This window comes from Gallus gallus, chromosome 8, assembly GCF_016699485.2.
Source record: "Gallus gallus isolate bGalGal1 chromosome 8, bGalGal1.mat.broiler.GRCg7b, whole genome shotgun sequence".
Taxonomy (NCBI): Eukaryota; Metazoa; Chordata; class Aves; order Galliformes; family Phasianidae; genus Gallus; species Gallus gallus.
The window spans coordinates 24,079,187-24,104,804 of record NC_052539.1 but is presented as its reverse complement, the minus strand read 5'-3'; the positions used below and the strand labels follow the sequence as shown (position 1 = coordinate 24,104,804).

The 25,618-nt window shown below is 37.2% G+C and overlaps 2 protein-coding genes across 13 annotated transcripts in view; one reads left to right on the top strand and one right to left on the bottom strand.

Annotated features, from left to right (window-relative positions):
• The window catches only part of ZCCHC11 (zinc finger CCHC-type containing 11), a 92,650-nt gene extending 70,115 nt beyond the window's left edge, over nucleotides 1-22,535 (top strand). For 8 of the 12 annotated variants that reach the window (XM_046944888.1, XM_040705219.2, XM_046944889.1 and 5 more), the window contains 23 exons: nucleotides 407-526; nucleotides 875-1,096; nucleotides 1,231-1,405; nucleotides 3,355-4,097; nucleotides 4,501-4,651; nucleotides 5,200-5,286; nucleotides 6,039-6,142; nucleotides 6,503-6,560; nucleotides 6,655-6,758; nucleotides 7,162-7,251; nucleotides 7,702-7,815; nucleotides 8,873-8,950; nucleotides 9,188-9,365; nucleotides 9,726-9,773; nucleotides 9,871-9,953; nucleotides 11,336-11,451; nucleotides 13,126-13,286; nucleotides 14,228-14,325; nucleotides 15,535-16,060; nucleotides 18,657-18,830; nucleotides 19,826-19,913; nucleotides 20,868-20,940; nucleotides 22,286-22,535. In XM_046944888.1, the coding sequence (XP_046800844.1) occupies nucleotides 407-526; nucleotides 875-1,096; nucleotides 1,231-1,405; nucleotides 3,355-4,097; nucleotides 4,501-4,651; nucleotides 5,200-5,286; nucleotides 6,039-6,142; nucleotides 6,503-6,560; nucleotides 6,655-6,758; nucleotides 7,162-7,251; nucleotides 7,702-7,815; nucleotides 8,873-8,950; nucleotides 9,188-9,365; nucleotides 9,726-9,773; nucleotides 9,871-9,953; nucleotides 11,336-11,451; nucleotides 13,126-13,286; nucleotides 14,228-14,325; nucleotides 15,535-16,060; nucleotides 18,657-18,830; nucleotides 19,826-19,913; nucleotides 20,868-20,904 (3,555 nt within the window). In that variant the 3' untranslated portion in view covers nucleotides 20,905-20,940; nucleotides 22,286-22,535. Of the gene's footprint in view, nucleotides 1-406; nucleotides 527-874; nucleotides 1,097-1,230; nucleotides 1,406-3,354; nucleotides 4,098-4,500; nucleotides 4,652-5,199; nucleotides 5,287-6,038; nucleotides 6,143-6,502; nucleotides 6,561-6,654; nucleotides 6,759-7,161; nucleotides 7,252-7,701; nucleotides 7,816-8,872; nucleotides 8,951-9,187; nucleotides 9,366-9,725; nucleotides 9,774-9,870; nucleotides 9,954-11,335; nucleotides 11,452-13,125; nucleotides 13,287-14,227; nucleotides 14,326-15,534; nucleotides 16,061-18,656; nucleotides 19,366-19,825; nucleotides 20,367-20,867; nucleotides 20,941-22,285 lie in introns of those variants that run through there. The other 4 variants (XM_015291217.4, XM_004936792.5, XR_005862003.2 and 1 more) reach the window with 4 other exon arrangements.
• Nucleotides 21,370-25,611, bottom strand: PRPF38A (pre-mRNA processing factor 38A). Its single transcript, NM_001277667.2, has 10 exons — nucleotides 25,434-25,611; nucleotides 25,206-25,365; nucleotides 24,575-24,696; nucleotides 24,007-24,092; nucleotides 23,738-23,848; nucleotides 23,072-23,184; nucleotides 22,521-22,547; nucleotides 22,345-22,442; nucleotides 21,941-21,989; nucleotides 21,370-21,688 (listed from the first exon to the last, which is right to left on the bottom strand). The coding sequence occupies exons 1-10, from the start codon at nucleotides 25,561-25,563 to the stop codon at nucleotides 21,646-21,648; spliced, it is 939 nt and encodes a 312-aa protein (NP_001264596.1). The 5' UTR covers nucleotides 25,564-25,611; the 3' UTR covers nucleotides 21,370-21,645.
• Nucleotides 25,612-25,618: the final 7 nt, after the last annotated feature.

Below are 25,618 nucleotides of genomic sequence, written 5' to 3'. Positions count from 1 at the left end.
ATATGTCCCACAATCACAAAATGTGAAGATAGTGAAAAGAATAAGAGAAAATAAAATAGTATGACTAAGACACTGTATGAAATATTATACCTTACATTTTCTCTGTACGTGACGTGACTGATGGGTGCTTTTAAATGTGCCTAATGCTACAAGAAAATAAGTGTGTTGTATAATGATCTGAATTACAAATGAGCAGTAGATGACTGAGAATTGCTTATATTACTTTGCCATTTCCTGTGTGCATTTATAAAGCAAAATGCAATACATCGTCTACTGCAGTTTTTGAGATAAAGAGTTTTGTGTTTGACTTTGTCACATTGCTTCTTAAATATTTATCCCTTTATGATATATTTTAAATTAAAATGCTGATGTTGTATCAGAAAATTAATGATGTGTTCTGTTATAGCTCTGCCACATTGACTGTCAGGCTGAAGGTGGAATTCCCTCGTACTCCTTTGCCTTAATGGTGATATTTTTTCTTCAGCAAAGAAAACCACCTATTTTACCATCCTATTTGGGCAGTTGGGTAAGTGTTTTGATAATACAGTAACCCTACTATTAAATTATTATAAGGTTATTTCAGTATTTTAAAAGGTCATAATATGCACAGAATTTGTTTGCCTTATAAATCTGTAAATAGAACATGTGGGTATCTAAATCCTTGTGCAGCTGATGACAGCTGCTGTAGCCTGTGCAATTGTACCATGCAGCATTTTGGAGAAAGGAGGAATCCTTTCTTCTTTAATTTAGTTATCTGCCATCAGTTATTCTTGAGAGGGATAAATATGACAATTGTCCTTGTTATTTTTGGTGAAATCTTTGTCTGTATGTATTACATGCAGTCTTTGTTCAGAGCTACTCTAATTGTTGTTAGATTGAAGGCTTTGATTCAAAGAAGCCAGATGACCACCAGCTGAAAGGTATAGAAGAAGATGAGTTTGTACGGTGGGAGTACAAACCATCAACAAATGGTTCAGCGAAGAACTCAGTTGGAGCAGAAGGTAAAACTAAAGTTGAACAGCAAAAAGGTGGTGGTAAGAAAGTAACAAGCTCCGAAGTGGACAACCAAAGCAATGCGAAGGAGAAGCACGGCAATGTAAGTCAGTGGTTTTATTTCACTGAAATTCATATTCTGTGTTTTGGATCTTTAAACATTAATGTTGGATGCAACCAAGAAAAAAATCAGAATTTGCCTATCTTATAGCATCTGAGCACTCTTATCTATTTCAGTCTCTCTTAGCATTCAAAACCCCTCACCAAGTTTCACTGGGGCAACTGTGGTTAGAACTGTTGAAGTTTTACACACTGGAATTTGCTTTGGAGGAGTATGTCATCAGCATACGGGTACAAGAACTCTTAACCAGAGAGAACAAGAACTGGCCTAAAAGGCGAATAGCCATTGAAGGTGGGATGATACCATTTTCTCATTCTGTAGTCTGTGTGTTATCTTTTATTTACCCAATACAAGTCTGTCACAACATGTCTAGACAACAAACTAAATAATATTAGAAGGAAAAGTAATTGAATGGGAAAGTAAATTATTTTTGTGGTGTATTTTGTCTGCTGTTTAAACTGTTGGAAGACCAATTTTCTGTATAGCACTACTTTTTCTGGTCCTTGAAAAAAAAAAGCACAAATCTTACTGTTTCTTACCATTTTGTAAGAGTCATTTTTTTTTCTGTTTTGATAAGACTGATATTTATGAATTTTCAGCACATCTGTCTGCATTTCCAAAACCACATGTTGAGTGTTAACAGCTATCGGCTTATTTCCTCTGACAATAATGCAGGCTGAGTAGAGAGGTTAGCTCTTATCGTGGTGAACTGGAGCTGTTTGGAGCTTGATGATGCTTGGGGTCTCTTCCAACCCAAACCATTCTATGATTCTATGATAAAACCCACTAAAGTAAACTCTCCACCCCTTTCCCTGTTGACAGTATTTCCGTACTGTGAAACTGAGTAACATGTCGTAGACTGTGCTTCATGGCCTGAATAACGTGTCTAAGGGAAGAGCTTTTATGGGGAGAAAACCATTTGAATTGTGTGATATGTAACCTGAGTTATGTATGTTGGGGAGAGAAGTGCAAAGAAAGGAAATTGTTTTGTCTACTGCTTCTTTATAGCTGGAAGGCATCTTTCTTTCTGTTCCTCAGCTCAGAAAAATGTATAAATGGTACTTTACAGGGAAAGTAACAGAGCACTGCATAGCATTCTGAATTGGCCTTAAGAATGAGAGAATTGGGGGTTTGAGGAAGGCTAAGAGACCACTTTAAGTTCTATGCATAAGTAATGAATTTTGGAGATCTGTTGATAAATTAGGGTTTTTGAAACACACATCAGGTGATAGAGGGAATAAGGAGAAATAGGTCACGGTGGCAAGGAATCAGTTACTAAAGGAACACTGATGGACCAGTCAGTGAGGTACAAAGGGGAAAAAAGTAGTGAATTACTGAGGCACATGTTGAGTAGTGGGTCTCAAGATCACTCCTCTGGCTTTAATTTCTTCTCCCAGTTCTTTACTTCAATCAATTTTAATGAGAAAGTTTTAAAACTAGGCTAGTATACAGTTATCATCTGAGAAACTAAAACCCCCAGGATGAAAGAACAAATTCTTGAGAAAGAAACAGCAAGTTCTTTTCAAAAAGATACTACATTCTGGTGTTGATGCCTGCTACTATTTGGTGGTTTTGTTGTTCATTTGTTGTTGTTGTTGTCGTTTGTTTCACTTTGTTTCTGATGTTAAACTTGTAACTGAAATTATGAAGTGACTAACAATCTCAGTTTGATACAACCTTCACAGGCTAACTTACAATAGCTATGCAAGTGCTCATTTAGTTGGAGAAAAGTACTTGCTCTAGAAATTACTAGTAAGGACTAAGAATGAAACCTGGTGAGACTGGTTCATGTAGTACTTATAACCTTAATGTTAGGACAGTTCTCTTAGAGAAATTAATTAAGTGAAATTGATATCCTTTAATGAAGAAAAAAATGCAGGCAGGGTTACGAAGGCACAAAATAATTGCATGTTTATTTTCATTTCTAGTTTAGAAATTGACCATAATATAATGGTGTATTATACTTGTGTTGTTGTTGTTTATTTTTGTTTTTATAAAATAACACTATTTAGGATAGCTTATGATTGCTTGCCATTCAAGCCCACGTATTGATTTATATGGAGGAAATCCAAGAGTTCTGGGCCCTACATTGTCTCTACATCTTCTGGATTTTATTATAAGAATCTCTCATTTTTAACTGCTGTATCGTAACTTAGGTATTTCAACTACTTTAGTCTGGAATAGCTATTTGAAATTGAGTAATTAAATATTAATAAAGAACTTACAATTTTTCTTCCTAGATCCCTTTGCACTAAAGAGGAATGTTGCACGAAGTCTAAATAGCCAGATGGTATTTGAGTACATCCTGGAGCGATTTAGGACAGCCTATAAATATTTTGCATGTCCACAAAGTAAAGATGGGATTAAATCCAAGCCAGATACCAGAAAGAAAGAGAAAGGGAAAATAAATAACAAGAAATCCACAAGATCTGAAGAGTCTGTAACCAACTGTTGCCTTCCACAAGGGGATAAAATTGTAGATAAACAAAATATAGGAAGTAGATGTACCATACCAGAGAATGAACTTGAATGTAATGAAATGGAAGAATCCGTAGCCAAAAGATACACTTTGAAGAACAGAGCCTCTTTGCTACTTTCAACATTGGACTCTACTTATGATGAAGACAAAGAAGAAGCATTACCCCTTATTTCTAATGAACGCTGTGAATTAAAGCAAAAATCACTTAAGGAAAGAGATGATCTAGAAATTTCAGAAGTTTGTCTGACTGAAGGTGAGCTGAGCCACCATTGTAACTGCAGTGAACATCAGTCCTATGACACAAATTCTAGTAATGAATTCTCTGATGCTGAAAGTAGACAGAGTTTGGTAACGGAGTCTTCTCAGAACAAGTGCACTGGCACACCAGCTACCTCGCACAACTGCAAAGCAATGGTGGAAGCTCACGATCTCAAAGATGAAGGCAGACTCTCTACAGAAGAAATGCATTATGTGTTTGATAAGTTTATTTTAACTTCAGGAAAGGTAAGCAGTGTATTTAAGCAGTGCTGGTCACCTATGAGTGGGCTGTTACTTTCAAATAACTAAAATTAAGAGTGGGTGGGCAACGAGATTGTCCACTTGTTGTTCCAGTCTCTGTTAGGAATGGTAGCTCTGCTATTTTTAGAATACCTCTTACTCAGGACTGAAAAATTCTGAAAACATGCTGTTTGGACTAGACAGTCTGGTGTACCCCTCTTAAGCAAAGCTTTCTGATTTTTCACTTCTCCCACCTTATTGTAGAACTTCTATGTGCTTGTGTTCTTTGTACAGACTGTGTAACTGTCGAGTTATTAAATGTTCTTGCCTGTGTAAGTTAAATTGTTGGATTTATTGAATAATCTTAAAAGTATAATTATTATATTTCTTTTTTTTTTTTTTTTTTAAGCCTCCAACTATAGTATGCAGCATCTGCAAACGGGATGGACATTCCAAAAATGACTGCCCTGAGGATTTTAAGAAAATTGATCTAAAACCACTACCACCAATGACAGACCGATTTCGGGAAATACTTGATATAGTGTGCAAGAGATGTTTTGGTAAGTTGGGAAAGCGTTTGCGCTCTGCTGCAAACTGTGATCTGTAGTCTGGAGGGGAAAAAAAAAAAGAAGGGTTAAACTACTAATTCCAGTAGATTGTGCAAGAATTTGTTCTTCTAGGTACCTTAGGCTACAAATCGGTCAGCATTTTTATTCTTATATAAGTGATGGTTGTGTTATCAAGCTCTCATTTTGAGGAACTAGTACTGTACAAGAATTTTATTGGGTTGGTAAGAAGTTGCTGGTGTCCTAAGAAATTAGGCTCTGGGCAAAACTGGTTTTTGTGTTTGTTAATTTTTGTCACTTTCAAGGAAAAGCTTCTCTGTGTGAGTAATTCCAGAAGAATCAAACATCTGAAATAAAATCCTAGCAACTCTAATGACAGCATAAAAATAAATAAAAACATTTTAATTGATATTCAAAGAAAGGAAATGTTTTGTTGTTGTTGTTGTTGTTGTTTTCAATAGAAGTTAAGAAAAAGTAATATATATCCAATCTTTGAGGTAGCGGAATGTCATGTCTGATTGTTTTAACTTGTTTTTACTTAGATGAATTATCTCCTCCTTTGTCTGAGCAACAAAACAGAGAACAAATTCTGGCAAGTTTGGAAAGATTTATTCGTAAAGAGTACAATGGTATGTATACAGCAGTAGGTAGTGATTCTTGATAATACTACTTCATCGGAGTTATCCAGAACACGATAAATTAATTTGTATCATTAATGCTCATTTTCCTTGTTAAAGCAGTGGCATCTCTTTTCTGCATGTAAACCTGTCTTATAGGCTTCTAAGCTAACACCAGTTGTTCCATGGGAAAGTCCTGTTATTGTCAGAAAAGCATGAAGAGGGATAATGCAGATACAGTTCTTTCACAATCAAGACAAGAAAAAAACAAAAAAAAAAGAATGGGCCCAGGCCAGTTGGGTTTAGAATTATCTGGATTGCAGTCCAAGTACTTCTGTTGCCTAGTCACCAATGTTTGAGTGTTTTGGAAATCCTACTCAGCTTGTATCTTAACATCCCTTTTATAAAGTAGGAAGAAGTGTCTTACAGAACACTTTTCAGAACTTACAGAATGTTCACTTACAGAATATTACAGAAATGGCATTCAAGGCACAGAGATGAGAAGTGACTTTTTGGAGAAGTTATAAAGCAGTGCTAGTGCTAGAGCACTGTTTTTCTTTCTGATTCAGTTCCTATGATCAGTGAAGATTATTATGCTTCCTCCTTCATCTACGATGAAATGTTAGAAATGATGTTGTAGGTTCCCTCTAAAGCTCATTTTTCTGTACGCCTGTGCATCTCAGTTAAGAGATATTCCATAGTAAAGATTTATTGTTAAACTGTAACAGAGTTTTATTTTATTTTCGTTCTACATTTTTTATTAGATAAAGCTAGACTTTGCTTGTTTGGTTCTTCAAAGAATGGATTTGGATTTCGGGACAGTGATCTAGATATCTGCATGACATTGGAAGGCCATGAAAATGCAGAGGTAAGAGTTCTGAAGTTGATAAAATTTACTATTTTAAATTCAAGAATTCTTGACGTGTTTCGTGCAGTTAGGGCTTCTGTACACGGATCAGGTGGGATTTTGCTTCTAGCACATAAACTTGTACTCTACACAATTAAAGCAAGATATAATTTATTTTAGTTCTAGCACCCTATAACACTTAGTGCATTGTAAATGTACACACAGAGAATGAGTCACCATTTTACACAAATTCATGTGTTAGTTTACAGACTGCTTCTTTTTGTACTTTTCCTATATGAGACGTATAATTGATGGTAAATGTGCTTGTTGAGATAGAACCTGTGTTTAAACATCTTAAGCTGTGGCATTTATTTTTCCTAGAAATTGAACTGTAAAGAAATAATAGAAGGTTTGGCAAAAGTTCTTAAGAAGCATCCAGGTAAGTGTTTAAAAGTATTGTTTGTTTTATATTTACATTTAACATATATGTAGTTAATAGAAATGTTTTATGTACTAAAGTGTTGCCTCTCCAGGTCTGAGAAACATCTTGCCTATAACAACAGCCAAAGTGCCTATAGTAAAATTTGAACACAGACGAAGTGGCTTAGAAGGAGATATCAGTTTATACAATACACTGGTAAGTATATCTTCGTTTGACTGAGTTCAAAAAAAGCTTTTTAATTTGTTGTGACTCATTCAAGTAATCATTTGAAGGAATAATTTTGAGACCAGAATTAAAAGACTTGTTTGTGTTCCTTTTTTTTCTTTCCTCCCTCATTTAAATAATGTCTCTACCCTAAGCCCAACCCAAGTAGCTGTATAACGTGTTGGCACAGCAAAACATCTTTGTGAATGCTCCTGAATTCATCTGTCCCGATTTCATATTTCAGCTAGATTTATGATGGAAAAGTTACGTGACTGTTGTGGAATAGCTGTGGGTTTTTAGTCCTCCAATTATATTATGCATTTCCTGTACTTGAACTGCAGACTGTACTATAATAAACCATAAATTACATTGAAACATGTTTAATTTTTTTCAGGCCCAGCATAATACAAGAATGCTGGCTACGTATGCAGCTATTGATCCTAGAGTGCAATATCTGGGTTATACAATGAAAGTTTTTGCAAAGGTAATATGCAAAGAAAATATTTATTTGTACAGTATAGTGTTTTCTGATACAGCCACTGAGTTTACCTTCTGCTTAATGCCAACAAGAAAGGAGATAGCAGAACGCTATTAATGTGGAGAAGCACTCTTAAGTTGGCTGTGGTCCATCTGATTGTGTCTGTCCGAATCAAGTTCTAATGGGATTTTTCAACTTTGGCACATTATAAACAAACAAACAAAAAAATAGGCTATTAGAACGTTTTCTGGTTTTATGTTAAGCAAAAATTGATTCTGAGTTTTCCAGATGGTACTCAAATTTGAAGACGTTCATTTTTCATACTTTGTAAACCTGTTTTTATTTATGAGATGACTGTGTTCTCTGTTAGTAGTGGGGTTATGTTTGCTAACTGGCAGAGTCTTGAATAATTGAAAGTAAATTCAGTATTTTGTTTAAAATGTATTTTTTTTTCAGCGCTGCGATATTGGTGATGCATCCCGTGGTAGTCTGTCTTCATATGCCTATATTCTTATGGTTTTGTACTTTCTACAACAGAGAAATCCACCAGTTATTCCAGTTCTTCAGGAGGTACGTTTACATAAAAAAAAAGAGGTTATGAAGTATTGCTGCGTAGATTCATATATGAGAAATCTGTGCATTTAGGGTCAGAAGGATGAATGAGGCACAGAGCCTTTCCTCATTAGCAGGTTCTTAATTCCCACTTCGTTTTAGTGGGTAAAACTGTAAAAGTAAATTACAAAAAAATTGGGAATCTGTTGGACTTAAATCCTGCTGTTACATTTACTTTGAGATTTTGGCTTTATAATACCTATATGCTGAGCAGGACTTTAAAAAAAAAAAAAAAAGTAGGAAGGAAATTGTAATTGAGGCTTTGCCAGATGCTCATAGGATGTAACTCCAGCTCTTCTATCAATTATTGTAAGAAATGTCTTTTAAGACTCAGCTTCTTATCTGTAAGAGAGAATTTATTTTCCAATTTCATAAGAAGGCATGGGAGAATAACCATTGATTTAGTACAACTTCAAAGATACTGTTTTACATGTGCCAGGAAACTTTATTAAGACTATAACACTCTGTACCTTCTTTGCATGGGCTGGGGGAATATAGCTGGTTAACTGTCTACCTCTTCCTGGATATACTGTATAACTGTAAAGCACTTTTGAAAGTTACCCCTTGTCTGCATGCATGAGGAGAGTTGGCTTTAAGGTAGCAGCTGAGACTCTGATTTCCTTGGTGATATTTTAGTAGCGATTGTGAGTTGTTATTTTATTGCTATCCCTGAGAGTATATTTAAATAAAAATGGAATTTCCCCATTGACTTTGCTTAAGTCTCCTTAGAGATTTTGTGGGCAAGAGGGATGTTGGAATCTCAATGACGTAATTCAGTCATGTTTTCTTATTTGTAAGGAATAAGTGAAAATAAAATATTCAAGTACTTTGCAAGAGGCATAGCAATAATGCAGAATGACTTTCAAGCATTTTACCAATGGGAAATTCTGCCTATGTATAAAATAATAGCTAAAATTGAAAGATTTCTACTGTTGTACTGTTCTTAACAACTGCAAATATATTTATGGTGACTTTTAAATTATAGCAGTAACTGTGTCCCTCTCTGTTTTGGCAGATATTTGATGGAAAGCAGATTCCACAGAGAATGGTAGATGGATGGAATGCCTTTTTCTTTGATGACATGGAAGAACTGGTAATATTCTAATTTCAAAAGAGTCACTAAACCTTAGGGCTCGTTTTTACGAGACTTATTTATAACAGTGTCATACACAAAGGAGAACTTCCATATCCTTATTGTTACAACTTCCCACTTTAATCTTGGTGTGCTGAAATGAGTGTCTGCTTCTTTATGTAAATGTATAAAATATATGCATAAAGATAAATAATAAAGGTAACCCTGAATTGCCCTAATGTCTTCAATTGCATGTAGAAGAAGCGTCTACCTTCTCTTGGAAAGAACACTGAATCTCTTGGAGAACTCTGGCTGGGGTTGCTGCGATTTTACACTGAAGAATTTGACTTCAAGGAATATGTGATCAGCATCCGACAGAAGAAGCTGTTAACTACATTTGAGAAACAGTGGACATCAAAGTGTATTGCTATTGAAGGTACTTATTTGCTGACTTTTGCTTCCATTAATGAAAGTGTGATGAATGCTGTTGCATCAGGATCTGTTGTCATAGTTGCACAGGATCTGTATGTAAGCAAAGTACCATGTTTAAAAAACCTATTCTTTGGAAGTCCTACACCTTACAAAGTGAGATTAGACTCCTAACTTGTAGTATACCTCTGTGAAGTTCTGTTACTTTATTATAGTTAGTCCTGTTTTTGCAGTCGTGAACATCACTTTGCTATATACTGCTATCTGCTCTATGAGTGCGTTAGAAATGCAATTCTATGTATTAGAATTTATGTTGCAGCATGTTTTTTCCAACTTTGCCTTGTTTTTTTCCCCCTTCTTTACACAGATCCTTTTGACTTGAATCATAATCTTGGTGCTGGAGTCTCTAGGAAAAGTAAGCTGTCAATGTCTACTAATGATTAATATTCACTGTTTTCTAAAGTGTTGTGCCTTTTCTGTTGTTTTCTAATAATTTTGTCTTTCTTCATTAGTGACCAATTTCATAATGAAGGCATTTATCAATGGGAGGAAATTATTTGGTACCCCATTCTACCCAACTGTTGGAAGAGAAGCTGTAAGTTTTCAAAAATTCAGTATGTTTTTTAACTTTTCTCTGTCTACTGAAGCGATACTTCCAAAACAAATCTCATATGTGTATTTAGTAGTTTGTTGTGCATAATTGATGTAATTATGTATCTTCATAAAATATACAGCTTAGTGTTTGGTTTGTGTAGTATAAAATTCACAGGCATAGTTGGGAGAGCGATGAGTGTTTTTGAGAGTTTTGGATAAGGTAAGCTTGTTTTAGTTTTTGGTTTGATTTTAAAAAACTTCTCATAGTATTGCTGAAAACTGCAAAATCAGCTTTAAAGCCCAGGAACGCCTTCAGGAGCTTTTGTAGCTGTTTGTGTAGCAAAGAAAACAGATTTGCAAGATGTTACAAGTGTGTGATTCTCCTTATTTTTCTAGTGGGTGGGAAAAGAAAGAGCTGTCCCTTAAAGGGGATGATCAACTTTTTGTTAGCAGCTGACCTTCGGAATTTGTATTCTGAGTCTATTTTGGGAGCATGTTCATATGACATGCTATGAAGAATGTACCTCTCTTACAGGTTCCAGTCATCTATGTGTAATAGAGAACTATTTTTGTATATAAGTAAATCAGCTGGATTTAACATTACTAACATCTGCTTATTAAGAAGGTGCTTTCTAACACAATTTAGGACTGTTATCACAAATGGCTATGAATAGGGTTTCTGTTCCTAAATGATATTTAAAATCTTACATATTTTTTAAAATGTATTTCTGGAAAACCTGTTAGAATGTGAGCTGGCATCTTAGATAGGCAGGAAGGCTCTGTTGTTGTTATTTCCCCACATCCTTACCTCTTTTTTTTTTCTTTCTTTCTTTCTCAATCTGCAGTTTTTGTGAATTTGTATTATAGGTTCTCTGGTGTGGTTACTGTGTTCTGTTTTGTGCTGTGCCTAATAAAATATGATCTGTTTTTATTGGGGCATTTGAGTGAATACGAATAGTAAGAATGCTTCATCAATTTCCCACCTGAACTTTGTTCAGTCTAGGGGGATTTAATCACAATATTTGGGACAGAACATAGACTCCTTTAGAAAGCGTACAAGCAGTGTACTCAGATACCAAAATGTATTGCATGCAAAACATTGCCTTTATACTGTAAGAAATCTTGGGGAAGGTGTAAGGTAGGCAGAAGGCGTGAGCCTGGATAGGCTGTTCTGGAAATTTGGTCTCAGGCCTTAGGACAAACCCCTTTCTAGCTAAGACTGCTCCACTTCTCTGAAAAAGCTGCAGTTATCCAGGGGGAGGTATTGTCTAAGGGGCAATAAAATTTAGGGAACTAAACATAGGCAAGTCTATTTTTCTTTCATTTTTCAGTCTTTTTAAGTGAGTGGTTTATACATTGTATCTGTCTGATGTATTTTGATAGGAATACTTTTTTGACTCAAAAGTGCTGACGGATGGAGAATTGGCACCCAATGACAGATGTTGTCGTGTCTGTGGAAAAATTGGTCACTACATGAAAGACTGTCCAAAGAGGAGGAGGTAAGTAATACACAAAGCTAACTTCTTAAAAATTACAATCTTTTTGATTAAATCAGGAGAGAGTTGGAGATTTGCAATTTAAATGGAAATGAAGAAAATGCCCTGAATTGCATAGAAAATCAGAGCTTCATATCTGACCCTCAACTAACCATCCAATTTTTGTTTTTCTTAAACTATTTCTCATCATCCCTTCAAGTCTTAAAAGTGTTCACACATGCACACACGCAGTAAAATCAGTCCATATGTTGACATTTTTGCTTTGTGATCTACTTTAAATAAGTTTACCTTAAAATTTAAATCACTCAGTTACCCTTTTATAGTGTAAACATTCAGTTGTGGACCATATTACCTGATTGTACAATTTGTGATATATTAAAATGGATTTCCTGTACCGGCGATGTTTGGAAGGCAGAATTGAATTCAAATTGTTCTATATAGCAACATACCTTTGTAAGCCAGGTAAAATCTTATTTATTAAAATCTAGAGGCAGATTATATCATACTACTGTAGCCACATAATGATCGTTCATCTGTACATCAATTGCAATTATGTCATTGGATCCAAAACTCTTGGAGAAAAGGATTTCTATTACGTGGTAGGTCAGTGTCTCCACAGAAAGTTCATCAAGGATTGACAAATAATTCACACTCTTTGCATTTTTACATCTTCACATTTTCCATGAGCCATCCAGTGTAGGTTGTCTGACTCCTCCTACAACCTGTGGATGCCCTTAGAAGTTGGTGTTTTATTGTTACAGATTGAAGTCTGGGCTTTTTCATTTAGTCCTTGTGTTCAATTGTGTACTCCATAATTCTTCCAAATATTCTGTTTCTTTTCTTGCTACTAAGTCTCTCACTAATTACAGCTGTTTATTTAGTCTGCAGACTTCAAGATACATGAAACTGGACTGGGTCCCCAAGGTTGCAGGCTGACCATTTCTTTCAGCCACTCTCAATACATTCCTCACAAACACTCTCACATTTTGTTGCATCACCTCTTTCTCTCTGTCTACCTCAGGCGGAGTTGTAATCTGTTCTTCCAGAAACTGCTGCTGCAGTGCAGCCACCCGGAATCTCTCATGAATAGTATATACAGCTCACGAAATAGTACTCATACTCAATGCTACAGACATCATGCAGAAGAAGACTTTTGTTTCTTGTCTCGGTTCCTGATCACTAATAATTCTCCTTTTTTTTTTTTTGCATTAGTTCTAAGTATTTGAAAGAGCTTCAGTGCTCTCTTTCACATCCTGTCTAGGCTCAGGGTGCTAATACACTCCTATAAATAAATACTCCATCTCCAGTCAGAAGGAGCCTTTACCTACAAAGTATAGTTAACTTGTTTTTCCTGTATTCTGGCTCAGTGGGATTGTTGCATAGAATTAACTCCCAAACTAATTGTCAGGCTAAGCCTGTTTAAGTGTGGGTATCGTTCTGGGCCAGCAGTCAGGTAGCTTCTGTACAACACTGGGGAATTTCTGAGTTGGTTAAGTTTGTACAAACAGGTTATTAAACAGTTTAGATTCTGAAAATACCTTTTCTGGTATTCCTAAAGTATTTATATGCTGGTACAGCTGTTGGTTATGTAACCATTTCCTTCACATATACCAATGTAATAACAGAGTTTTTTCTCTGTGGTTTTTGTATTTGTGCTCATAAAAACTTGCCATTTAGGTTAAAGAAAAAAGAGAATGAGAAAGATGATGAAAAAGAAGTGAAAGAAGATGACAGAGAAACAAGAGAGAAGAGGTGTTTCATCTGTGGAGATGTGGGTCATGTTAGAAGAGACTGTCCTGAATTCAAACAAGCCCGTCAGAGAAATAATAGTGTGCCAAGTAAGTAAAGCTTCTGTGTTCTTAATATCATTCTAAAGTCCTGAGATCATTCTTTCTAGCCTTCTATACAGACTTAGTAATTATCTTCAAAACTTTTGCAACTGATGGTTTCAGTGATTGCAAAAAAAACCAAACAACTTTTAGCCTAAGTGTTGTTTTTTCTGCAAGGGCGGTAGTATCTATTGAAATTCAGTCTTTGCATGGGTGGTTAAAAAAAAAAAAGTACTCAGCAGTAAGTGTAGTGTACTTCAGAGCCTTGCATTTATTTGTCTTCCACTCACAGTGGGTGCATTTGGTGTGATAATCATAGTAATAATTGAATGCATTTCTTCTTCCAAGTGTTTGTTAAATGTTAGCTAGCCCTCCATCATGTATGAGAGGTAAGTAAATGTATTTTCACAAAAAATCAGTGGTTTTAAGTAACACTCTAAAAGCGTGTACATACATTAGGAACCTTTTGAATCACTGTTATATAATGTAATTGCAAAGTCATTTAAATTAGGCTCTTACGGGTCTACAGTACTTGAAAAAGTAAGGAAGGAGATGATAAATTAACTTTAGAGAGAACCTTGCTGTTTTCTATATTCAGTTATGCCTTTCTTTCCCGTCTTTGCCCAAAGGTTTTTGCTGTTGGTAATGCCATTTGAAATCCCACGACTCACAGCAGTTGTGTGGAAACCTCTGTAAAGTAGCCTTCCTTATGTGTTCATGCTGGGATTTGTATTGCACAGAATTCAGCATTGGCTTTAGCTGCTGTAAATGTTAACATGAGCTGCTACTAGTAGATGGAAAGCTTTCCACTTAAAGGCAGTAGTATTTAAAGTGATTTACCTACACTGTGTCACATAGCGCTTACAGTGTCACTGATTCCTGGTTCTGTGTTCATTATTCTGTAACCCATAACCTTGTGCTTTTATTTAATTTTTTTGCTCTTTGATTAGGCAGCCAGTTGGTCCGAAGCATGGTAAATTCACAGCTAGTGGCTGTAAGCCAGCAGCAAGTGGAAGGACCTTTGCGCACTAGACAGTCATCGGAATGTGTAAGTTCCAATTAGCTACAGCATCAAAGTAAGTAGCTTTAGCAAACCAGGAATCTTGGGCTGTGCTAGGAGTAAGTTTGACCAGAGTTCTTTAGCAGATTCTGGATTTCTGAATGACAATATTGCACTCTACCTAGCCAGGTAATACATCTGTGATTTGTAACGCAGTGTCTCTTTGAGATTGTTCATGTTGTTTCAGTGTGGAAACCACATAGTCAAATTTCATATGAGAATTTGCAGTTCTGAAAGGTCAGCTTCAGTATCTGTCAAATACAGGTTAGAGTGGCTTACGAAATCTTGTGCTTAGTAGTTTTTGGCAACATTCTGGAGTAACTAAGGGAAGTAAAACTCAGCTTATTGTTAACTTACTGTACGCTTAGGTTTGTGACTACTGTGATTTTCTGTGGTTTAAGACGGGACTGCAAGGAACAGACAGGGAACATGGTAAATCATACTATAGTTCAGATAAAGGGAGAGTCTACCAGTGTGAACTAGAAGAACAAACAGAACAGTGAGGTTCTCTAGAGCACGTTACCCAGGATTATGGCCAGATGGCTTTTGAATATCTCCAGGGAAAGAGATTCTACAGCCTCACTGGGTAACCAGTGTTCAGTCAATGTCACAGTGAAGACATTTTTCCTCTTGTTCAGACAGAAATAAAAAATAAAATAAGCCCTTACAGCAAATGCTGTAATACTGTCTGTTTCTGTGCTTTCAGCAATTGTGATATCAGCATATGGAGGTTCTAGAAGGTTTAATTTCTTGTTTAATAGATTCAGTAACAGATAAATATTAGGAGCTTATTTTGGAATCACTGAAGTAGCTGTGATAATAAGAACTCCTCTATTTAGAAATAAGCTAAGTCTTTAATGAAATTCTGGGCTATAAATAGGCAAGACAGGAAAGACTGATAAATAATGAGAAACAGATGTGTAAAAAAAAGTCTAATGAAGAGCTTGTGGTTAGTTTTTGCTCAGACTCATGTTTTTGTTGGTGGGATGGGCCATGTTAGCAGACTAAATCATCTGCAAATATCAGTTGAACTGCACTGGTTTAAACCAGCAGGAACTTGGGCTTAGTAGTGAGATAACGATGGGGAGTGCTCTGCATTTTTTTTGAATAGACTAATGCATTATGTACTTAGTAAAGAAAAACACTATTAAACTGCTAGTGAACTAATCAGAAGTACATACTTTTTTTTCCCTCCAGTCTGATTCGCATCAGTCATCTTATTCTCCACAACCTCAACAATTTACACAGAATTCCTCTCAGCCAGCCTCCATTAACCAGACTCAGCCACAACCAATACCCCAGTCTAAGCACGTTCCGCAACCACAGCAGGGTGCACAGCCACCCCATCAGGTCCAGCTGTCTTTGTTTAACTTTCCCCAATCTCCCCCAGGTCAGTATTCTACCTTGCATAACCTGGGACTACTTCAGATGCACCATCACCACCAAATTCAGCTTCCCAACACTTCGTGGCCTATTCATGGGCCTGTTATTCACTCTGCACCGGGTAACCCTCCTCATTCTACAAATGTTCCGTTTTCTATGAGATCTGGCAGCAGCAGCACCACAAATAACCAGAGCAGTGTAAGCTTGAATGATCCCAGTATCATCTTTGCACAGCCTGCTGCCAGGCCCATGGGAATCCCCAGCACTTCTCATGAGGGACACTGGCACAATCCTGTGACTCCAAACTCACTGGTGAACAATGGCACTGTGGGGAATTCAGGTAATTCTTCTCTGTTGTATCAAACCTCTCACACCTTGTGTACAAATGTTAAATGTTACAGAAACAGCTAACTCTTCAAATTTGTTTTGCATTATAAAACTTTACTATTGCATTATTACTACCTTTATTGTCTTAATGTTTTTGTAGGAGAAAATTATGCAGCTTGGATCTTTGTTAACTCTTAGTCATTGATCCTATTTGCCATTAATGACTGTGCAACATATGAGAAAACATGCATTCAACTGAGAAATGTTCTAATAATTGTTTGAGTCTAAAGTATATTTCTGTGAATACGCTTACAAAAACAGTTTCTGTTTATGTTGCTGTATAGATTATTAGATGAATGTTGAGACTGCAACTATGAATTTGAGAGACTGGCAGAATTACAGTTGTGCAAACGTTGTCCTCTTGTATTTAGTGCAACATAGGCATAATTACATGGTTTTTATACAGTCTTTTCTCCTATAGTTTATTCTGTTTCATTTAACTCCCTTAGTCTTGACCTTATTTTCTGAGAATACATCATAAATGTTTTACCTGTAACAATGGGGCAACAGCCTTTTGCCTCATACCAAAGCCAAGTACATCTGAGAAAAATAGCATATAGTAGTCAGAGCCCATATAGTTTGTTAAGCAACATAAAAAACGGCGGCCTCTGAACTTGCACGTAATGGTCTTTTGATGTAAGTGTGTAACTCTTCCAATATTTAAATATATATATCTTCATAATGCAACATGGTGATGCAGTTGTTCATCACAAGAGATGGAAATTGGGAATCTCTTGCACAGCTTTCTCTGCACTAACAGAATAATTGACAACAGTAGGTTTTCCTCTGAGTCAACAGTGTTGTCTGAGGTTTACTCCATCAGTGAGGTTTTAATGCATTTGTTGAGGTGCAGGGGTTGCATGGTTTTGTATTTGAAGCTTTGTGGAGAAGATATTCTTGATACAGGAGCTGCTACAAATGTGCTGGATTTTCAGTGTTTGTTGTCCCTGAGTCTCCATCATTTCTGATCTTAATTATTTATCCAGGCTCATCTACCCCCTCCCCCATGCCCAGCCAGCCCTGACTTTTTCTCAAGCACCTTTTCCAGTCTGACTTCTCACCTGAGTAGCTGTCTTCTTGCAGGCTAACTACTGAATCCTAGTTTCTCCTTCATTCTCCTTCCTCAAGTGGTCCCATTTTTCATCATGTAGTCCAGTCAGTATCTGTCTTCAGTCTGTTTCCTTTTGCTCTGTTTCATTATGTTGGTGGCCCTTCCTGCAGCAGGAGGGTTGGACCTTGATGATCCTTGAGGTCCCTTCCAACCCAAGCCATTCTATGATTATATTTGCTTCTACTACCATCTTGCCTTCAAAGTTATTGTCCCGGGTTTCTTGTTCAGTCTCAGTATTTTTTCCCCCTCAAACTATTTTCAAACTTACTGCACACCTTTTCTTAGTTTTCGGTCTTGGAGCTTTTCCTTTTTGTATTTTGATCAGCTTTGTTTCCTTTATGGCTTAGATGATATGTAAGGAGCCGTCACTGAATAGGTGCATAGTAAAAATGAGCTGCCTGCTCTGTTTGGAGCCTACTTCATACTTGCTTGGGACAACTTGGGAAGACTAAGTTCATGGAAAACTTGCATGAACTTGATTTAGAAGGAACAGATTTACTTTCTTTTCAGTAGATAATCCGATCAGAAGTAGGATCATTAGAAGGTTCAGACAGATAGCTTTTTTTATGCCTGCTCCAGAGCAGTGCTTCATTACTATTTTTAAACCTGTAGCTTACTCCTGTTTAATGAAAGTCTGTCTAGAAGTTTTCTGACTAATCTGAAGGGGAGCTGACATACTGAGAGAGCTGGTTTCTTGAATGTATTTATTTATTTTTAAATGTACATTGTATACATTTTTAAATTAGCAGGCATTGTTGTGTCTTTAAAAACTGGAAGTAAAATAGCAGAAGTAGTAATACAGCATTTGGCATAAGCTTTTGTATGCTGTGCCTCCTTGGATGCTTGATTTCTCATGCTTAATTCAGCAGTAATACTGGATTTGTAAATGGAATAGCTTATAATTTGTGTACTTACTTCGAAAGTTTTTATCTTACTCTCTAGAAATCAATTTTGTTGGTCTGTTGACCAGCTATATATTGAGTTTCTTAAGCATAGAAGTAGTAGTGGATTTTCAGTGTATAGGTTTGAGAGTTCTTTCTTGCAGGACAGTAGTTTTCATGTCTCACATTAGCAATAGTGAAGATCTGTTTGGGCTCAGATGTTAGTGAAGTTGTTCAGAACTTGTATTTCTCATCACGAGAATGACGTAAAGTCTAATTTATTTTTGTGTGGAATTGTGAAATTGTAGGTCTTGATTCTAAGTACTGATTCATCGTATGTCTTCCCCACCAATAAATTCTATTATAGTCAATAATGAAGTAATTTAGGTGGTAATTTTTATTGATGTATGCTCAAAAAATAAAATAAAATGGTAGCACATCGGACTAGTCACGTTAAGTGCCCTGCAAACTGTTATTTGAGATGTAAATTGTATTTGTGACTTACTGTTTAATTATTTCAACTTGCAATGTGCTTTTCCCTTTCAATTGAAAAATAGATCAGGGTTTCCAAGGACAGTTTGGTAAAATGAACCCTCCTTCTGTCCCTTGGGACCATGGGACCCCTACCCATTTTCCTCTCCTCCGAGGAGCGTGGCCTTACAATATGCCTCAGAACTACATGCAGCAGGGAAATGCCAGCTATCCACCGAACAAACCTTTCTACCCTCAAGGTACTAGAACTAGTGTGTGAATCAACAGCTCATGCAACATGTCTCTTTACTGTCTCAAAGGCTTTACAAGCCAAGGAATCGTGTTTCACTTCCTAGTCTCCCTGGAACCATAATGAATCCAAGAGTCAAATCTACACTTATTGGCTTCCTGTATGGATTAAAATCTTTGGGGGAGGGAAGGGGTTAAATCAAATTCTGAATTCTGCATCAGCTTGCACTCTTGCACTTCCAGCCTTTTTCCTCGACTGCTGGTCTCGCTGTAGAGCCACCTCTGCTTTGCTAGGGGTTAAGATGATTTGCCCGTGAGCTTGTTAAGAATTTGAAGAAAATCCTGTGCTGATTCATTTTATTTGTCTTTTGTACGATGCTTGTGGAATGCCTTGCATACATGAAAGCTTACAAGACTGTAGAATAATTCAAGTTGGAAGGAGCCACTGGAGGTTATGTAGTCCAGCTGCAATCAAAGCAGTGCTGTCACCAAAGTTGTATCAGCTTCAGGACTGACTTTATCTCAACTCTTCCTAATGCTAGTGAGGTAAAGGTGTTCAGCATCTTCCAGGATTGGGAAAGACAGTAAGAAAAATACACTTGGCTCCAGTCAGAGAAAAACTATGCCCAAATTTTACTTGGAAGCTGCGATTCCTGCGTTGCTGGGTCACACTGTGTAAAATGAGAGATACTGGCACCAAATCTTTTTCTTTGTGGGCTGTAGCGAGGTTTTCAAGTGAGACCCTCATTTTAATATTGTGACGTTCTTCTTGTTGAAGAGCTAATATTGAAGTAATAAACTGATGTGTTAAACTTTCTGAGGGAATTTTGGAGATAGCATTAAAGTTATACTGCATTGTCCCATTAAGTGGGATAGCCGTACAGATAGCATGTGTGTCAATCTAGAAAATGACTTTATTTCTAAGTAAGATTAATATATTTAATATAGCCAAGCACCGTGAGAAATGTTTAACTTGCTGAAGTAATTGTAATCCATTTTCTTTTAGCTGGTCCACTGATGCAGAGTAACCAGCGGTTCTCGCTTCTGTCTCAAGGACACCCACACTTGAATCTGAATTACATTCAACAGAAAAAGTGAAGTTTAATGGGATTGTGGGTGGGTGGAGGGAGGGGAGGAAAAAATTCAGGTTCTGATTTAAAATCGTAATGCAACATGTTTAGATACAAGATTATTTAAGACTGTTTTTAAACTGTATCATTTGTACATAGATACGAACTATAGTTTTTACTAGTATCACGAAACGAAGTGATACAAATTTCATCTATTTTATTACCCTATTTTTAAGGGGAATTGTGTTTTGTTTTATCTTGATAAACTGTAAAGAGAGAGAATTTTTAAAATTAAGTTCTTTATTTTCTATTAGCTGTATTCATACTTCGGTTGCTTCAGACTTTATATATATTGTTCTAAAAAATAAAATTAGAAAGGGATTTCATGTGTTTAAAAATTTGTCACTTCTATTCTTTACAGAACTATGTAGTGCCAAAAAACTTTTTAAAAGAAAAATAAAACTGCAAAAAAAAGGATATAAGACTTCTTCCTCTTCCCTGTTTGTATATTTAATTAGTAAACTACAGTAACAAAAGCTTTGAGATACTTTAAGGGAGAAAGTTGACTTGCTTTAACGAGCCACACTGTTCACAGGCAATATCTTAGATCAAATATTTTACAAGTGTACAGTTTATTTTCTGTTTAAAACCTTTCTAATGAGTATGAAAATCTAGAAAAACCAGGCTGTACTCTGAGATAGTTCTAAAGAAGTTAGCTTGGCGTATTACCTTCTGTGGTGTCAGCACCCATTGGGCAGTATGAAGATATTTTGGCAGAATCCAAATTTTATATATGCAGTGTTCAAGAGACAAAATTGTCAGCCTGTGCCCCTGAAGCAAGACAATGAATAAAGGTATAGCAGAAAATGAGTTAAATACAACTACATTCCTGTGATAATATATTAATTATATTAAATGTACTAAGGTAAGAATTGTGATTTGAGTAAGAACTTTGAATATTCTTAATTTGAAAAACAGGGTCTTGCCGAATGCTAACTCCGTTAAGAGATGCTAGAGCTGAGCTAAGGTGTCATTTTCTTCCCAGTCACAGGTAGGCCATAAGTGATCTATCTTCAAAGTAGCAGTTTACTGTTTTTAAATTTACTAAATGACAATATGTTTCAGGCAGAAAGGGTATTTTATTCTACTTGAATCTTTTGACCCGACTAGTACTGGCCTCAGAAGACTTAAGGATGATCCCTTAAAAAAGAACAAACAAGTGATGGCTATGTATTGGAGATTACTTAATGAAATCTGAAGCTAACTTAAACCCATGCTAGATTTTTGTGGTGTTCCTTCCTTTCCTGTACTGGAGGTTTATTGACAGAGTTTAGGCTTGTAGTTCTTATAACTTAAGCATATTCACACTTCAGCAATGGAACATGGCACCTGTTAGTCAAAACAAAGCTTTGATTTGAGAATAAAGCCAGTTTCAGTTAGAAGTCCCAATGAAAAATTACAAAAGAAACAGGAAAGAGCCTTTAAAGACAAAACCCTTTTTTTATTGCTTTTCACTGTTTTTTTACAGGCCTTGAGAAAAACAATTTATAAACTACCTTCAGATTTTATCATAAAGATTAGAAAGTAAAAGGAACTTCGGCTTTCATTTAACTATAAAAAAAAAACCCACAAAAACAACACTTGTACAAGAGGAGAAGGATTAAAAATTGACTGCTAAAGCAGCCAGTGCATATTCAGCTGTCCCATAAAGCAGATAGGACAGTATTCGACTGAACTGCGTGCTGAAATTAGCTCATTATTCATTCCCTCGACGACTCTTCTTGTGACTTTTCTTAGACCTGAAACAGAGAACAGTTATGGGTCACAGTGTAGTAGTAACTGTTTTAAACAAACAACATGAAGCATAGCAATAAGTGGTGTTTTACACAGCCACACGTGGATAGTATAACTAGAAAACACTGAATGAGGTACCATGTCAAATACTCAATTAACTACATAGTAAGAAGACCTTCAATCCCCAAGATTCAATGACAAGCATGAGCTCTTACAACCAAACAGACATCTTTAAGAAATGTGCCATGAAATATTACCTTTCAGGTGATTTGGAATGACTTCTGTGTCTGTGACTACGATGATGCCCTATAAGACAAAAAAAAAAACAACAAAAAAACTAATTACTTCCATAGACCCTGGAGGTGTTTTTTGTTTTGCTCTTGCAATCTGCTTCTGGTGACTAAATATCCTAGCTACTGGGAGAATTCCAAGCTTAATTAGGCACTCAAATTAACCTCCTGCCAAGTATCTGAAAAGCGTACTCAGGCAATTCTGTGCGTATTGAAGCAGTTCTCCACACTTTCATACAATTAACCACTTTATAAACCAGATTAAGCATGTAAACTACCTTCTTGATACTATGACACTGATTTTTCTTTCAGTAGATGTCGTGCTGGTTAAAAAAAAAAAAGCCAAATTAATTTATAAACTACAGAAATACCTGGAGATTTAGATCTTGATCTGTGGCGCCTCTCCCTGGATCTGCTCCGGTGTCGTCTTGGGCTTTTGCTGCGATGCCTCTCCCGGCGTGGTGATGGACTGAGAGGAAAGAAGCTTTTAAGACATCCATGCTAAAAAGCATACATTTTAACATGAAGTAATAGAATAAAAGTTTACCTTCTTCTCTTTGGAGAGCGGCTTCGCCTGTAATTTGGGGAGAAAAGAGGCATTAAAAATAGTAACAGAACCAGCAGTTTCACTTCCTATACACTCTAGCAACTGCACCCTATGCTCTCCAATAGCCTGCAGTAGCAGTTGATGAGCTTGATGCACAAGAGGCAGTATATGCTTTGGTCTGGCCCATACGTTGAGCGGAAGGGTTAAGTGATGACTTTTTTCTGTCTTCCTACCAGTAAGAACAGTAACTGGATTTTCTCTCAAAACTTTGGCTTACATGAAAACAAGCACTTGGTTCCCCTTAGTATCTTCATTCTATTATCATATTTACTTAACATCGGCCAGCAAGTTCAACAGTTACTGAAGAACACGGGAAACAGACAGGTAGATGTCAACTGTGACTGCACTGCTCCTTACTTTAGGAAGTGGCAAAAGAACCTGGAAAGTGTGAAAGATTCTGGGGCTTAACTGTCATCTTCTCCTTCATGCTTCACTCCAGCCCTCTGCAGCACAATAGGTTAAAATATTGCTGAAAAGGAGCCACATCTCACCTTCGTGGAGACCTGCTTCTGCTCCGCCTGTATCGTATAGCTGGAGATCTGCGAGGTTTGTCAAGGTCTCTGTAGCCTCTTCTGCGGTGATCAGGAGAGGGTACTCGCTCCAGCTGGAAACAGTGGGGAAAAATGGTTCTGTAAGTCTTTCATCAAGGTTTTATTTATCAATAAGCATTTCCGAATGATAAATCTCAGTGAAAAAAGAGGAAATAAGTCATCTAATCAACCTTTTTCTTCCTCAAATATTTAATATTCATGTATGAGTGGTACTGCCCAAATTTGCTAACTAGAAATTAAAATGGCCACTTTCATACTGTTGATTCTTAAATAGCGCAGCAGAATTAACTACAATTGTCATCATAACCTGCACCATCTTTACTTTTTGGCTATGTACGTAAAATAATTACTCTAAGACATGTTTAAGTAGCACAAAACAGATTCAGAGCTGTGATTTTCAGCAGGCAGGAAAGCTTGGCAAAGAAAACTTCAGAGTTGCTTCAGGATCTAAACCATTCTTGCAGGCAGCTTATGTGAAAATCCATTAAGGGAGGAGCTGATAGTTGCAAACAGCTGAGACCTCTCAAATATTTTGCACAAACCCATACAGTTTGTGGCAGTTCCAGCACTTGCTTTACCTATTCCTCTGTAAAACACGTCACTAACCTTTTCATCTTCCTCTTCTTCCTCCTCGCTAGATTCTACGTCATCCATATCTTCTTCCAGAGCACTGACACGAGGTTCAAGTTGCTCAGCTTCTTCTAGAACATATCGTTTCTAGGAGAAATTACAACTTTATTCTTGGACTATATAAGATAAGCACCTAAGAGGCATTTGACATGCCCAAAGAGTCTTAATCATAGCTGCATGCAACATGCCAGTAGCTGATACAACTACTGAATATGATGCAGTTAAGACCATTCACTTCTCCAAACCTGCAATCGAGGCAGAATTATATCGCACACACGTTCCTCATGGAGCAGTTCATCGATAAATTCATCCACATGCATCAGTTCAAATTCTAGAGGGAAAAAAATAGCATCTTAAATACACAACACTCCATAAGTAAGATGAGACACTTTGGACTTTGCTGAAGGAGCTGTACAAACAATAGCTTCAAAATCAATCTTAATGACGAGGGAAATCCTTAGGACTGTCTTGTAGAAAAAAGAAACTGCAGCACAGCTAAGAATAGCAGATGTCCAGTGCTTAAACTCACTCCAGTAGTGTGTTTCTTTGGTATATATGGAACCGAGTTTCAGTGTCCAACAGAAAACACAAGCACTCGGGAAAAGCAAAATAAGCAAAGCAGTTCTCATCTGTGCAAGATTCACAACATAATATCACAAGGATAAGTTAGTAAAAGCGGTGCTTCAAAAAGACAGCTGTGTCCCATTTTTAAACTTATACATTACTAAAAGAGAATACTTTTCTAACAGAAACATTTGTTAAAGAGGCCATTAATGAGGCATTGAGAAACCATAACCACGTAAGGTTGCTTACCCCCATTTCTGTTCTGACTTTTTATTTTTCGATAGTCGTTGTACAGCGGTTCAAGATATTTGTAGCAGTCAATAGCTGTGCCCGTCAACCTCATGTACAGCGCACCGAGCATTCGGACGTACCTGGAAAGTAAACCATTGCACATAGCTGAGCTTCCTGCATAGTCAGCAGTTCAGGTAAGGAAAAATTGTTCCCAGAATTTTATGAGAAAAACGGTACCCTACAATAAAGAATGGCTGTATGGATTTTCTCCTTCAAATAACTCAGGCACGTGCATCATCCCAGAAGGTTGTTGATACATGCAGAGCTACATTATCACTCCCAGAAATCAAAGAAACGCTGAAGAGAAAGTAGGTGATATGGCTCCATTAGTGTACCTCATTCCCAGTACTTCAAGCTGTGTTACTGCAGAAAAACGTGCCACAAAGGGGAGTATTTCCAGCAGCCCAGTGACAAGAGGAACAAGCTTTCACAAAGCAAGAGTAAGGCCAGGCTTTAGCAAGAAGAGTGCCTTGACAAAGGTTTGGGTACAGGAAGCTGAGTCCTGCCCTGGAGCTTCCCTGGCAGTTGGAGACACCCACATTTCGACAAGCAAAAGAGCTAAAAGCAAGGAAACGTGCTAAAGACTTACTTGAAGTCCTCATTTTTTATGAACTCCACAATGATGTCCTTCTCGGGCTGGATCTGCAGCATCTTCAGCGTCAGGCACAAGAAAGGCGTGGGCTTGATATTCCCGCCGTAGACGCCCCCCACGTACTTCAGCTCCATGGCCTTGTCCACCACCAGCTCGGCTGCGAGAGGGACAGCCGTCAGTGCCGGCCTCTCCCTCGAGCTCCCCGCCCGACCCAGCCCGCCATACCCGTGAGGCCGAAGCATTCCTCTTTCCAATACTTGGACTCGTAAATGCGGGTGCGAATGATCTTCTCCACGAGGTACTGCGGGTTGGTGCCGTGGATGCTATGCGCGTCCTTCACCGTCCGGTTCGCCATGGCGATCGGCACCGGCCCTCCTCAGCACGGCGGCAAACACACTCGCCCGACTTCC

What these genes read in the sequence shown, in the direction of transcription:
- PRPF38A (NM_001277667.2), bottom strand. Translation starts at nt 25,563, where the DNA reads ATGGCGAACCGGACGGTGAAGGACGCGCATAGCATCCACGGCACCAAC. An exon ending in AAGAAGAGGAAGATGAAAAG is followed by an intron (nt 23,185 to 23,737) that starts GTTAGTGACGTG and finishes CACTGTTTCCAG; the next exon opens with CTGGAGCGAGTACCCTCTCC. An exon ending in CATTCCAAATCACCTGAAAG is followed by an intron (nt 21,689 to 21,940) that starts GTAATATTTCAT and finishes TCTCTGTTTCAG; the next exon opens with GTCTAAGAAAAGTCACAAGA.